This window comes from Polypterus senegalus, chromosome 14 (assembly GCF_016835505.1).
Source record: "Polypterus senegalus isolate Bchr_013 chromosome 14, ASM1683550v1, whole genome shotgun sequence".
In the NCBI taxonomy this organism is placed as follows: Eukaryota; Metazoa; Chordata; class Cladistia; order Polypteriformes; family Polypteridae; genus Polypterus; species Polypterus senegalus.
In genome coordinates this window covers 11077070-11092987 of record NC_053167.1, presented here as the reverse complement: position 1 = coordinate 11092987, position 15918 = coordinate 11077070, and the positions used below count along the sequence as shown (strand labels likewise).

General features: G+C 40.1%; 1 protein-coding gene across 1 annotated transcript; it reads left to right on the top strand.

Annotated features, from left to right (window-relative positions):
* Positions 1-2588: 2588 nt before the first annotated feature.
* On the top strand, positions 2589-10753 carry fam210b (family with sequence similarity 210 member B). Its single transcript, XM_039735396.1, has 3 exons — positions 2589-2943; positions 3740-3891; positions 9961-10753. Exons 1-3 carry the CDS (start codon positions 2728-2730, stop codon positions 10175-10177), a joined length of 585 nt encoding a protein of 194 aa, XP_039591330.1. The 5' UTR covers positions 2589-2727; the 3' UTR covers positions 10178-10753.
* The last annotated feature ends 5165 nt before the right edge of the window (positions 10754-15918 follow it).

Below are 15918 nucleotides of genomic sequence, written 5' to 3'. Positions count from 1 at the left end.
TTGATCTCCAAGGTTATTTCTCTTTTTATTTTTATTTTACTGTAGAATCAACTCTTGGCAGCGGCCAGCAGGGCAGCCGTGCGGTGCATGTGTACGGGCGACGTTCTCATCATTACCACCTTCGCCATCACTTCCCCTACCTCTTCATATCTTAAATCATTCTTGAGGCAGATCGAAGACTTAAGTGCCAGCTTAAGTGAAAAATTAAAGAAAATGTACTAAGTAATTGCGACACAAACACCGACTTAATCAGTTTTAATGCGAAAAGATGCCAATGAAAGAAGAGAAAAAGCAGGCCGCTAGGGTGAAGAAAAGAAGAGCTGCTCAGGAAGCAGCAAACGCATCAACCTCTGAGCAAACAAATGCTAAACGTACAAAGAAAGAAAGTGGATGAAAACTATAAGTCAGGTGTATTCACTGCACACCATTACTGGCTGTATCATAAATGTTGTAAGTCTCCTTTGATAAAGGTGTCAGCCAAATAAGCAGATGTAAAGGCTTCATCTCTGGGAAAGAAGATGTCTGTTAGTTTTAGTTTTAATTGAATTACTGCATTTACCAGACTGGAGCTTTTGGGACATGTAATGACCTGGATGAGAGGAGTCCATAGTGATCCTTTTGACATACTGTAAGATGCTTGATGTATACAGGTCTGCAACAGATGGAAAAGCACAGACAATTACTTTCTCAGCAGATCTCAAAACACGCAGTAATTTATTTTTTGAGCAGACCATTGCTGAACCAGACCAGGCAACAACAGAGAATGTGCTCAAACTTTCAGTAATGGCTTTATAAAATTGTACAGATAATACATCCGCTGTTGATGTTTTAATCATCCATCCATCCATCTATCCATTTTCCCACCCACTTCAACCTGAGCAAGGTCACAAATAAGATGGAGCCTATCCCAGGCAGCATAGGGCACAAGGCAGGAACAAACCCTGGACAGGGTGCCAGTCCATCGCAAGGTGAACACACACTAAGGCCAACTTAGCTTTGCCAGTTCACCTAACCTGCATGTCTTTGGACTATGGGAGGAGCACCCAGAGGAAACCCACACAAGCACGGGGAGAACATGTAATCTCCACGCAGCTCCTCCTGGTGACCCCCAAGGAATCCAACAGGGCAACCCTGTGGTATTACAATGTCTATGCTGCCATTCAGACATCCATAGAAAGGCTTGCCACAAGAAACCCTGCTACTCAATGCATGGGTGGACAAGTTGAGCATGACAAGCAGCCACCCACCGTCTCTCATTTCTTCTAGCATCCTGACGAAGAAAGTACCTGCTAACCATCCCCGATCGGGATGCCTCATCATTCTAGTCATCCATTCACTATTCTGACTTACCAGCCAGGTAAAAGATTTCCATCTATTAGAACTGGACTGCCAGTCCCAGGATATCATCACTCATTGTGCCCCTTCATGCCAGCATCCCGACTTAACAGGGACTATCCTATTTGCTTTCCTGATTGCTTGTTATGGTAGCCCTCAGTCAGGTAAGGGAACAGGGCCCAGTCCACCCATTACACTGGCTTATTCTTGGGATCTGGCAGGAAATAACCATCAACTGCTACAAAGTACTGTACATGGATTTCCTTACTTCGTATTTTTTGTAAATACACAGCGGTAGAAAAATGGGTTCACTTTCAGTGTGTAATTTTCACGTTCTCATGAACGCCCGTTTATTCTCTGGGTATTTTTTCCCAAAACCTAATAACTTTCGCCTTTGCCACGCTCGCCTCTTTTTCCCTAGGATCCGGACTTCGACGCCCCTGAACTGGATTAGGCTGGTTTGAGAATGGACGGATGAAACCTTGAAACTTTGGAGTCAGCCCTAGCAATGCCAGATCCTTCCGCTTGACGACGCTGTTTAGCATCGTAGTACAGATTAAAACACATACACACATTTTAATAATTACCAATACCAAAAAAGTGCTTCAGTGACTCTATTTAAGAAATAACAGTTTCGTTTTTTATTACATCCGCCTCGGATTTCTTTACCTGCTGTGTTGTTTTATGTGTCTTTGTGCATTTGCTGTACATATGTCCTTGCATTTTTCCTGTACTTGCATTTTCGCTCGTAGTTGTTTCTGAATATATTTGCTCCGTTCTTTGTGCCATGCTTTATACGGCCTCTTTTGCGCCTGAGCAAATAATATATTTGCATGTACTTGCAGCTATTTGCATACTTGCATACAATTTGATACTTGCATCCACCCATTTGCAGTGTCAAGCTTACTTGGTAGGTTGGAGACGAATAATATTGAATAGGCAGCTTGACGTTTCACACGACACCTGGGACAGTATCATAAATAGGAGATATGAATATTAATTTCGGGGTGTGCTGTCATGACCGCCAGTGGAGATTGTAGGCGGTAAAGAATATGCAACAAAGACATGACGTGACAACATATCAGTCGGCTTTAAAAAAAAAAAAAAATCTCCAGTGCTGATGAATATTCAACACAGAGGGACTCGTGATGGCCCGCGTGGCGGCTAATATCCCTCTTACTGGAGGAAAGGGGGTAAATATTTAACAGTGGGCGTGGCATAGTGCCGGCGTCTGGCAGCTTGCATTGTAAACTTCTACCCTGTGTAGAGTAAACACCGCATCACGTGGCTCCGGAGAAGGCGGTTTCTCGAGTTTAGAGCCCACTCTGATGTGCCGCCCTTGGCCGCTGTGCGCTGCTTCAGTCTGGATAGTAACACTTCACCGCCGCAGCAATGTTTCAGAGGCTTGTATGTGGCTTGCATACTACATCCCGCCTGGCGACTAACCGAGTTTCAGCGGCTTCCCTCAAACGAATATCCTGCGCCCACATAATCGTGCCGCGGCCTCCTTATCTCCTTTCTACGGCACCGCCGACCTACAGCTTGCAAACGAGACTATCCGGCTCAACCAACAGGGGCCAAGAGATAAGGAGCCCGGGCAATGCCGAGGTACGTGTCATCGCGACGCACGAGAAAATGGGCATCAGAAAGGGTCGAGGAAATTCATTGGAACCAGGCAGTGCAAACCAGCGGGTGGAAATTGGGCACGAAGGAAAGTGAAATTGGGGTATCACTGGATCGCATGTGTTACCGAGTCGGCAATACTCAGTGCTTGGAGATTATGGGACACTCTGAGAGGACTGCTTCTTGCGTAACTCTTTTGGCATCTTATAGTAAAAAAATGTTCAAAGGGCATAATATTTGCAGTGACACTATCTGCAGGTAATGTAGGGATCGTAACAGGCGGAATAGGTAGAAGTTAAAAAAAAAAATCAAGGGAAATAAGTGCGGAAGAGAGAATGAACAAAAGGGGGACTGCGCTGGTAACTTTAAGTTAGGAATAAAAGCGGCAGCCGAATGAGGCAGGAAATGGGACTGTTAAGGAGATAATGGAAGCACAGTACCCCTCTCTGTTTTGTGATTAAAATTGAATTACATTGAGGTTTTAAAAAGTGGTATTACAGAAGCGATTGGATCAGTGAAATGAACACATGAGAAGGTGCACTGGTTCAAAGAGAATATTAGCCTGATTTCAATAATAACTGAATTTAATATCTCACTTTTAACACATATAGACCCTCTCTGTTCAGTCGGACTTTTAAGTCAGCACAGAAGCCAGAACAGCAAGGGACAGAATGTACACAGATAATATGAGAGCTTTCTCAACTCCACCCAGAAAAAGTTCTTATGTATCTCCCTGTGAATACTGCATCATTTCACAATTAGCCTTTTTTTTTTCTCACAGGATAAGCCTGAAGGAAGTCCGGATATGAATGGGAAACCAAGCAAGGCCCAACAGCTGAAGACAGTTTTCAAGGAATATGGAGCAGTAGGGGTTACTTTTCATATTGGAATCTCTTTGCTGTCTCTCGGGATGTTTTACGTGGCTCTGTCAAGGTGAGCAGGTCCAATGTGGAATTAGAAAGAATGTGATGAGACTTGCATACGTATGAATGATTTGAGTAGCCTAAATAGGACAGGGGTTGCACTGAGCAAGATAACCAGTATGGGTCATTCATCCCTGCTGCCCAAGTGCACAGATATGAGCTCAATAGAGCATATTTCAGAGAGATGACTTCATTGTTTGGATTTTGTGGTAGATGACAGGAAGACTTCCCCTAGATGCATATGTTCATGTAAACATATCTGATTATTTGTAAAGTTCTAGTTCAATTGGGGTTTAGGTATGAAAGAGCTCTTCATAATTTTTTAATTTTGATGGCTAAGTTGCATTCAATTTATGGTATATGTTGGTGTCATTCTGAATGAATTAAGTGGGTGTGTAATTTATAAAAAGTGTTTTTTTATGTCCTATTATGATGTTTAAAATACTTTCAAAATGTATAGTAAGTGCAAACTTCCAGTGCTAAATAAGTAAATTGAAGGCATGGTAGTGCTGCTATTAGTGCTACTGCCTCTCAGCTCAAGGTCATGGTCTGGATTTCAGCCCATTTTCCCTGTGTTTGTGAGTTTTTTCCTCCCACTTCACAAAATCATGTGTCTTAAGTTCACAGAAGACTATAGACAGATGCGATTAGTCTAGGTATGGACTGGTGCCCTCTTCAGGGCTGCCTTACACCTCTTCCTAGGTTTTGAGGCATATTTATCAATGCTACAACCCTGAACACGGTGTGTAGGGAAAAAAAAATGGGATTGGTAGATATTTTATTCACAACAGAACACAGAAAGCATATGAAATGTATAAACTGGGAAAATGTACCATTTTAAGAAAAGAATAAGGTCATTTTGAATTTGATGGCAGCAACACGTCTCATGTTTAACACTGTGTAGCATCCCCTGTTCTTTTAATGAAAGTCCATAAACACCTGGGAACTGAGGAGACTAGGTGCTGGACTTTTTGGACTAGAATGTTTTTCCATTCTTGTCTGAGATAGGATTCTAGCTGTTCAACAGTCCTGGGTCATCTTTGCTATATTTTTCAATTCATGTTGCTCCAAATGTTTTTAAATGTTGAAAGGTCTGGACAGCAGGCAGGCCAGGTCAGCACCCAGACTCTTGTACTATGAGGCCATGCTGTTCTATTAGCTGCAATATGCACTTTAGCATTGTTGTGCTGAAATATGCAAGGCCTTCCCTGATAAAGATGTTGTCTGGATGGAGCATTTGATGCTCTGTATATACCTTTTAGCATTGATGGTGCCTTTCCATATGTGCAAAATGCCAATTGCATAGGCACTAATGCACCCCCATACCATCAAAGATGTTTTTGAAAGAGAGACGATTACAAGCCGGATGGTCCCTGTCCTCTTTAGTCTGGAGAACGTGGCATCCATGTTTTCCAAAAAAAAATTTAAAAATTTCAATTTATCTGACCTCGGAACAGTTTTCTACTTTACCTCAATCCATTTTAAATGAGCTTTGGCCTAGGGAAGATAGTAACATTTCTGGTGCATGTTCACATATGGCTGCTTCTTCCCACCTTCATTTGTGGATGGCACAATGAACTGTGTTCACAGATAGTAATTTCCAGAAGTGTTCCTGAGCCCTTGCAGTGATTTCCATGATAGAATCAGACCTGTTTTTAACACAGTGCCACCGGAGGTCCCGAACATTACGGGCATCCAATATTGATTTTTCAGTCTTGTCCCTTGCGTACAGAGCCTTGGAATCTTTTGATGATATGATGTACTGTAAATGATGAGATATTCAATGTCTTCGCAATTTTATATTGAGGAACATTATTCTGAAATTGTTGCACAATTTGTAGATGTAGTTTTTTGCAGATTGGTGGACCTCTGCCCATCTTTACTCCTGAGAGACTCTGCCTCTCTAAGATGCTTTTGTATACCCAATCATGTTACTGACCTGTTGACAATGAACCTAATTACTTGCAAAATGTTCATCCAGCTTACTTACTTTTCCAGTCTTTTGTTGCTCCCGTTCCAACTTTTCTGAGACGTGTTGCTGCCATCAAGTTCAAAATGATCTAATATTTTTATTGAAATAGTAAAATGTCTTACTTTCAACATTTGTTATTTTTTCTAGGTTCTGTTGTGAATAAAATATGGCTTTATGAGATTTTCAAATCATTGCATTCTGTTTTTATTTACATTTTAAACAACGTCCCAACTTTTTTGGAATTGTAACACAGCCCCACACGCCAATGAATTATTAATTATGGACAGCTTCTGTAGTGTAGCAGTAAGAGTCGCTCACTCTGAGTTCAGTGGGCTTGCCGTTCTTCAGAGATACGAGTTCAATTCCCCTCCTGTGGAGAAAATGTTATTTTTGTGAATTCCCCATTGGGATTAATAAAGTATCTATCTATCTATCTATCTATCTATCTATCTATCTATCTATCTATCTATCTATCTATCTATCTATTATATAGTGTCTTTCAAATCTATCTATCTATCTATCTATCTATCTATCTATCTATCTATCTATCTATCTATCTATCTATCTATCTATTATATAGTGTCTTTCAAATCTATCTATCTATCTATCTATTATATAGTGTCTTTCAAATCTATCTCTATCTATCTATCTATCTATCTATCTATCTATCTATCTATCTATCTATCTATCTATCTATCTATCTATCTATCTATCTATCTATCTATCTATCTATCTATCTATCTATCTATCTATCTATCTATCAGGTCAGTAGTATTAATGTTGTAGACTTGCATTAGTTAATTGCATTAAGGTGACCCAATCAAAGCCCTGATTTCAGACAGACTGAGAATTTGTAGCTCTAATTAAAAAATGTGCGTCAGAGTGTCATTCAGTAAACCTGCATAGCCTGGAATACATTTCCTAGAAGTATAGCCCAAAATCACTTGTAAACAATGTGCATACTCATCTCAATGAGTCTCACAATCCCTCCTAACCCATTAACAGCTGTGTTTGGTGTTCTTCCAGATGGGTTTAAAGCGAAGAAGGACAAACACACTGCGATTGCCTTCACTACACTATTGGCACTCAGACTTATTTTGCTAAACTGGAAAAATTCTAACTCTCCTCTTTTAAGTCAGTGGGGAACTGATGTTTTATACTATTTGAAATTGTAAAAAATTAAATTCTCATTTAGAGGATCTGTGCAGAACTTTTTAAAAACCTGGCAGGATCTAATCAATAATATTTTACAATAAGCTCTTAAAGCACTGAGGAAGCAGATTCTCTTCCCATTTTCCTTTTTTTTTATCCGCCTATTAAACTCATCAATTTATGTATTTTGACCAGTTTTAAGTTTTACTCCGCTGGCCATGCTGTCTTTCTCAGGGGTGGGGTTTGGGTTGATTTGTTTTCAATCCTATTTTTTGTAAAAATTGATCTATCTGTATGGAATGATTACAATACAACAAATAAAAAAAAATACTGCTATGTCATCTTGGCAGGTTCACAGTCACTCGTGTTTATCATTGAACAGCTGTACATTGAGAATGTGAACTGTCTCTTCAAGATTGGCTTGGCTGTCTGTGATAAGTTGTCAACATAAGTTGAGACTGAGGAACAAAGCATTTTGTATAATCAAAACACAAACAACTGTATGGGAAGTAAACATTTGTGTATTTAAAGATCAAAGAATCTGCAATGAACAAGTACCAAGGTCCAATAAATATTCTATAATCTATAATCTAATACACTGTGTGCACAATTATTAGGCAAGTTGTATTTCTGAGGATTCATTTTAATATGGAGCAAATACAGTGCTATCAGTCAATGCAAAATGTTAATAAACCTGAATGTTTTACAAAGGAAATGTGAGTGTGAACATTCTCAGAGGAATACATATGTATGCACAATTATTAGGCAAGTATTAGTGTGAAGAATTATTACGCAACTAAAGGAAAAACTAACATTTTACCATCTCAATTGTTTATTTTCATCTGTTAAAGTGAGAATAATAAGCAACTCAAAATTTACAAAGAAACATTTCTGACATTTCCAAAAAAAAAAAAACGGTGACCCTTCTTTTCAATAACAATCATAAGTCTTCCATTCATAGAGTCTGTCAGTTTCTTGATCAACTTTTTGTGCAGCAGCCAGCACAGCCTCCCAGATACTGTTCAGAGAAGTGTACTATTTTCCTTTCACCTTAAATCTCCATTTAAGAAGGGCCCACAAGTTCTCAGTAGAGTTAAGGTCAGGTGAGGAAGAGAGCCATGTCATTATTCTTTGAACCTTAAGGCCTGTACTGGCTAGGCACGCAGTGGAGTACTTCAATGCATGTGATATAGCATTGTCCTGCATAAAAATCACGGTCTTCTTGAAAGATGCAGACTTTTTCTTGTACCACTGCTTGAAGAAAGTGTCTTCTAAAAAACGTCAGTAGGGTTGGGAGTTGATTTTGAGTCCATCTTCAACCCAAAAAGGACCAACTAGCTCATCTTTTATAATACCAGCCCATACCAGTACCTCACCTCCACCTTGCTGGCATCTGAGTCAAAGTGGAGCTCAGTGCCCATTAATGATCCAGCCACAGGCCCATCAATCTAGTCTGTCAAGAGTCACTCTCATCTCATCAGTCCATAAAATCTTTGAATAATCTGTCTTCAGATATTTCATGGCCCAGTCTTGACGTTTCAACTTATATGACTTGTTCAGGGGTGGTCGGGTTTCAGCTGTCCTTACCTTGGCCATGTCTCTGAGGACTGAACACCTTGTACGTCTGGGCACTCTTAAGTTGCAGTTCTGGAATATGGCAGCACTGGAGGATAATGGGTTTCCTGGTAGCTTCATATTTGACCCTTCTTAAATCTTTGGCAGTTAATTTGCGTCGTCTTTTCTCGACACGTCTCTTGTGACTCTGTTGACTATCTGTAACAAAACGTTCGAAGGTTCTGTGATCACGCCACAATATCTTAGCAATTTCAAGAGTGCTGCATCCCTCTGAAAGACTTTTTACAATTTTTGACTTTTCAGAGTCAGTTAAATGTCATTTTGGCCGAGGAAAACAAGCTGCCTAATAATCATGCAGGGGTCCTCAATCCCAGTCCTGGAGAGCCGCAGTGGCTGCAGGTTTTTGTTCTGACCTGGTTGCTTAATTAGAAAGCAATTCTTGCCAATAAAGCACTAACAAGCTATAAAAATTAAATTAACTCTGCTATGTCAGGTCATTCTCATATCCTAGATTTTCTTTCCCTTTCTATCATGCAAATGATTTGAAAGCTAAAATGGACGAGTAATTCTCAGTCCTTCACTTTTTTTCTCTTCATTTTTCTTCCAAGTATTTAATTAAACCCATTAGTGCAGATAAATACACACAGGTGTAAATGTAAATAAGCTAAATGGAGAAATGCTGCTCTCTCTTTTGTCATTTGCATGTTATTGATAATAAGGAGCAATTAAAATAGCTGTTTAAGACAAAATGAAGCAATAAGGGCTCAAAATCACTAAAGTGAAGCAGAAGTGTTACTTTAGCAATGAGTGCTTTTTATTAAGCAACTGGGTTGGAGCAAAAACCTGCAGCCACTGCGGCTCTCCAGGACCACCGTGATTGAGGACCCCTGATATAGGGTGTTGATCTCCTTAGGCCACACCCTCCCTATCTACACAAATACACATCACCTGATATGCTTAAATCCAATAAGCATTCAAGTTTATACAGCTTGGAATATATGCATAAAAATGATAATATGGTCAAAATAATCACTTGCCTAATAATTTTGCACACAGTGTATAGGTAATAGTCATTTCTATTTTACCATTTAAAAAGAAATAATAAAATTCTAAATATATTGACCCATGGAAGTCATTTGAGTGTTTCTTAGCAACACAGTCAGTAGGTTTATTTGCATGAAAAAAGGGTGAATGAAGTTACAGGAAATGCAGTTAGTAAAGAGATAAGAAAAGAAGATTGTCTTTCAGATTAGACGTTTTGTAACGTTGTTTGTTCTCTATTTAACGTTGTTTCCACCATTAATTTCTATAAGCAGTGTTAACCCGAAAAAAAAAGCAAATCCTTTATTTCTAATTTCCATCTCTTTACTTTGTTCACAGTGGCATTGACATGACGTCTCTTCTGTTTAAGATTGGCTTCAGTGAGAGTGTGGTCCAGTCCAAGATGGCTGCAGGCACCAGTACATTTGTGCTGGCCTATGCTATTCACAAGATGTTTGCCCCCGTGCGGATTAGTATCACTGTCGTCTCTGTGCCTTTAATTGTGCGTTACTTCCGGAAAGTGGGCCTCTTCAAGCCTCCTGCCTCCAGCCATTAATGCATCGTGGTCTATTTGTGTACTCTAGCCATATGTAGTCAGCCCATGGGCTCTTCAACCAGTCAGTTAAGTGATGAAATGTAATTGATAGGTAACTTAGAATTCAGATAATAATCACCTATTTTATTACAAACACCCTTTGACCATCAGGGTAGCTCCTTGCTGATGGGTATTGTACTATGGAGGGGCAGTGAATAATGTGTCTGGACCAGAATAGTCCAAGAGTGTGGATTTGTGTGAGCCGGGATTGGAGCAGGTCGTCTTTAAGTGGGTGCATAGCAAAGCTAGTAGAGCAAATACAATCAACTAATATCTAAATGCCTTTAGATACAAAACATACTGGACCTTCTATCTAAGATACAGAATATTTTTCCTTTTAATTGATGTTAATATAAATGGAATTTGAAAAATTTAAGGAAATAACATATTTTTATAAATGTGTATCTTTTTCATTTATTATGCAATTTAAGAAAGTTAACTTAAATCAGGAGGACAGTCGAATCTTCCTTCCATTTGGTACTCAGGTGAATGTCATTGAAAGTTCAGTGCACAAATAAAAAGGGTGAAATGGTTTCACTGTTTGCGTGGCCTTGTCTTCTTTCTAGTAATAAGCATTTACTTGGCTAATAAAACTGGTAAACGAACAACTGAGCTCAAAAACATTTACCAAAATTAAATTATAAACCATACATAGTGGATCCATATACTCGTGTGTGTGTGTGTGTGTATATCTGGATACACCAGGCTCTGGAGCATAAAAATGCATTATCACAAATTAAATGTGTAATACAGGATAGCACTGAGTGCAAGGCAGAAACCAACACTGAGCAGGATGCCAAGTGCTTTCATAGCCCACTCACATGCACACCCAGATATTCAGGATTACCAACTAACCTAACCCAGATATGCAGACACAGATCTTTAGGATGAGGAAGTAACGTGGAGCAAAACCTGTGCAGACAGGGCGAGGAAGAGCACAACTCAAACCCAGGATGCGGCCAGCCAGGAGTCAAACCCCTTAAGTTACTGAACAAGTCTGCTTTCAAACTGTGAACGTACCTGCATGCCGATACATGTCAATAGACTGATAGGTAGAACTTTGTTTGTTTTTTGTCCCTAGGGGGAAAATTTAGTTTTTTTTTTAATAGAAGCTCAAGACTCCCCTCAAATACACACAAGACAGAAAACATCTGACTTAGTTAAAGGTAAAAGAGCTGTCACGGTGAGCCATTAGAAAGGCGTACTGTATTGCCATAGCTATGAAGGAACCCCGGTCATTGGTTTGAAGTATTTTAACTTTATTATGTCAGAGAGAGGATGTGCAGACTTAATAATGAGCCAGCCTCTCCTCTGCTACTACCTCCAGCGGGTCGAGACTGCATCCTATAGCTGCGCCTGCCCTTTTTAATTACCTTACTGACTGGGTGGGCCTCTTCTGAAGTGATGTTACTGGCTGAACACATCACGGTGTAGAAAATCACACTGGTCATCACAGAGTTGTAGAAGACGTGAAGGATGTGACTACACACGTTAAAAGTATGCATTGTCCTAATAAAAAGAGCCTGTTCCGCTCTTGTACATTTCCTCTGTGTTATGAGACCAGTCCAATCTGTCACTGATGTAGACCCACAAGTACTTGCAGCATTACATCACCTCGACTCCCTTTATAGTGACCAGAGTAGACTTTATGATGTGCTAAAAGTCAATAACCAGCTCTTTGATTTGGCTGATGTTGAATTGCAGGCGGGTGGCGCAGTGGTAGCGCTGCTGCCTCGCATTAAGGAGACCTGGGTTCACTTCCCGGGTCCTCCCTGCTTGGAGTTTGTATGTTCTCCCCGTATCTGTTTGGGTTTCCTCCAAAGACATGCAGGTTAGGTGCATTGGCGATCCTAAATTGTCCCTAGTTTGTGCTTGGTGTGTGTGTGTGTGGCGCCCTGCCCAGGGTTTGTTCCTGCCTTGCGCCCTGTGTTGGCTGGGATTGGCTCCAGCAGACCCCCGTGACCCTGTAGTTAGGATATAGCGGGTTGGATAATGGATGGATGGATGGTGAACCTTCACCCTCAGGCTTAACATGTATGGTATATGAGTAGCTTTGAAAGTTCAAAACTGAATGATGTAAATCTTTGCAGTTAATATTTATTTCATATTTATAATGCAGGTATATGCATTTCCTAAATATTGTAGTCAGTATAATGCTAAGTACCGTAGCTTCAACACATCCAGTTGGCCTTGATAGGCTGCCATTTACATTTAGAAAACTTTGGTCTTAGGTAGGGTGGGAAAATAATTGACCTTGATTAAATACTTTAGTGAGTGTTTTTTTTTTTCTAGTAGACACACTTGCTCTGTACATTTTTTATGGCTGTAGTAACTGAAAAGCTGGCAAGGGTTCAAGACAGTAAATATTAAAAGCTTAGAATATTTGGATATTGGAAGAGGTGTCTTCACCTTTGCATTAACACCCCTCATTTCCCAGCTAGCATTTCAGTATCTCCGGCTGAGTAAATTCCAGAATGCTGCAAATCAGACAAATCAAATATCAAGACACTGAACCAACTTTGTTTCTGCACAGATGAGGGACCATTTGCCAAATGGCTTTGTGGATCTGAGGAGCATTTATGGCCACTTAGTTGGGCCCAAGTATTTTAGGATTCTGCAGCTGCCATTGCATTTCCTGTATATGGAGGGCGTCAGTTGTTATCCCCAATCTTGCCACGTCATATCTACTTAAGGACAGGCATAGAACACGATTGATGGTATATCTGGTTTCCATTTACAAGAAATAACGACTGCAGACACAGCTTTGAGAATATCATCTGCGTTGTTCATGGTGTGAAGCCCAGGGCATGTATGGCCACTTTTTCCCCCCCCAACACAGCAAGAAGGCAGGACATGACTTTGCCTCACAGCATATGATTTACTTGTTCACAACACAAGCCCATATCACAGTCCTTTCTCCTCAAGAGCTTCATCCTCTTCCTCCTGACTCAGGCCATTGAGTGGTGGGGACCTGCTCCTTTTATAGGGCACCTGGAATGAGTCCAGGTGCCCAACAAGCTTCTTCCGGCAGAAGTGCTGCCAAATAGGGACCTGTAAAATTCCAGGTGCCCCCTTGGTGGGCTCCAGCAGGGTTGAGCTTTGATGCTTTTAGCCTGTGGCCCTGCTGTAAGCCAAGGGGGCTGCCCTCTGTCGGGGAAAAAGTCTTGCAAATACTCTCTCCCATGGTCCTTCCATACTCAGGGTGTCCTGGCTGTGTTTAGAGGTATGCCTGGTCTTATATGGCCTCCAGCTCAGACTAGAGCAGATCACAGGGTGGCTAGGCTGAGAATTGGCACCTCCAAATGGAAGAGGAAAGGTAAAGCAATCTAGCAAAAAGGAACCAGAGTAGAGCACTTTAGATAGTAAATGGAAAAGTCCTATAATAAACTTCATCTTCATGCCTCACTGTGACTATAACTGCTATTTTTATCTTTGCATTTTTACTTTTAGTTATCGTGTTTCTGATGCTCTTTGTTATTTAAGTTTCCCGCCCCGGGACAGTAAAGTGCTACCTAATTTAATCTTGGAGACCTAAAAAAATGAATACACCTCATCTAGAAAGGTTTTTGACCAAGCAACTTGGTTTGTATCAAAAGAAAGTAAAAAATCAATTGCCATGCAGTATTAACACTTTTAAAGTAGAATTCATGCATCCACTATTAAACCGGATTAATTCCGGCAATGACAGCATTCACAAAACAGGACCCAAAACCTGGGGTCTGTTCCAGAAAGCAGGCTTCATGTGAAATGCAGTAAACGTAAATCAGAATACACAGAAACTGGCCAATTCTGTTCCAGAAAAACAAGATTTAGTCAAACTTGTGTTCCTGAAACAGATTAAGTCTTAATTATGTGATCCGCTAGGGCAAAGATGTGAATACTTCACTAATCCTGCTCTCTAGAACAGGCTTAAGATTTGTATGCTCCAAAAAACAAAGATATGATGTGATCCAGCTCCGTGAGAGTGGCAACCAGTGCTCGGACACTCACCTGCAAAAGAGCAAGTCTGTAAATGTCCTGCCAGAAATGCTGATTCCCAACTGCACTATTAAAGTAAAAAAAAGCCAGACAAAATGTCAAAAAATAACCTGCCCCTTCCAGAATGAACAATCAACACAAAAAGTCCAAATCAGACAGAGATGATGGAATATTACCACTGTATACCCAAGACTCACATTTTTTTGGTTAATGGCAGCTTTCTCCAAGACATTAGAGATGCCACACATCAGCAAAGCGATCATAAAAGTGTGCCTAACTTTGAACTGGTGTCTCCATGTACATACTGTACACACACACAGCCTCAAATTAATAACCAAAAAGAAATTCCACAGAATCACAGGCAGGGCAATTAAACTTAATCGGCAGCAGCATTTTCTGAGCACTAATAATTAGGAAGAGACTAGCTGGTGGATCAAGCTGCCCACATTCATCCCTTCATGCCCTTCTATTTCACAAGACTCTTCTGGAAACACCTAATAAGTTTATTAATGCAGTGTCAACAATACAACTTTTATATTGTGTTGTAGTTCATATGGCTGATGGCTTTTTCTATTGACTACAGCACTTCAGATTACTAGCTTAGTTGCCATTTTCTATTTTGCTTTTACTTATTCAGGTAGCTTGCAGAGTGGCACTTGCAGCTCTGCTCACCCCGGCAGGTACTTACTTGAATGGATTTCATCCCCTGCATGTTGCTTTGGATAAAGCACAAGTCTCTTATTTACAGAAGAGTGGATTCTGAGGTGGTGTTGGTGAAAAGGGAAGGATCCTCCAATAGTGTTCCCTCACATCTCCTAACTACTGCACCACCCTAAGGAATCTCTCGATTACATTTTCAAAATCCTGTGATGAGAAGAGACATTTTGGAAGATAATTTTCAAGTGCTGCGAGCGGAGACTTTGGCTATGAGATTTTTTTTTTTTGTTTTTTTAAAGTCAAGTCCTCCTCTCAACTATGCACACAGTCCTCTCACCTCTCATTTGTGTGAATGCTTTTGACAGTTTCGGAGCTCTCTACGCTTATAAATGTTAGCGTTTTCCTCACTTTAAGATGTATTATGTCCAAATCTTATTGATGAATTTCATCATGAAGGGTTATCAACAGAAAAAAAAAATTGAGTACACTACATAAATTACTGTTGAAAGAAGGATGTATCCAAGAAAGGTAATACAGTATAGCACATCCTCAGAGGATAACATTACACAACAAAGGAGATCTCGATATGCCATTCATATTAAAACGTTAAAATGTCCCCATTAGGATTTGCAAAGACAATTAACAAATCTTGGAGCCAAACATTTGAAAAAGTCATTTTATGTAATAGAGAGAGAGAGAAAGAAACGAAACTCAATCATGGGCAGTTGTACATTGCGTTGTCAGGATGAAAGTCCAAACACAGAATCAAAATTCAATGCAATTGACGAAAATTTAACAAAACAAAATTGACAGTAAAAGTTTAAAAAGTATTTGCGTGTTAATTTTAAAGCCAAAGAGAACGAAAAACGTATAACGCAAATTACTTTTTACTCTTTAATATGGATGATTACTTGCTGTAATGTAAAATCTTCAAATTATGCACATGTAACAATTGCCATGAAAATAAATATCCGTTTAAATTGTACATCCGCATCCCCCATATGCGAGTGACAGAACCGCAAAGAGGCCAGCACATAGCACAGGCCCGGGGATTGACAAGCAAAGCG

Coding starts and splice junctions, on each gene's coding strand:
- fam210b (XM_039735396.1), top strand. CDS start 2,728: ATGTTTCAGAGGCTTGTATGTGGCTTGCATACTACATCCCGCCTGGCG. Junction 2,944..3,739: donor GGAGCCCGGGCAATGCCGAG/GTACGTGTCATC, acceptor TTTTTCTCACAG/GATAAGCCTGAAGGAAGTCC. Junction 3,892..9,960: donor TTTTACGTGGCTCTGTCAAG/GTGAGCAGGTCC, acceptor CTTTGTTCACAG/TGGCATTGACATGACGTCTC.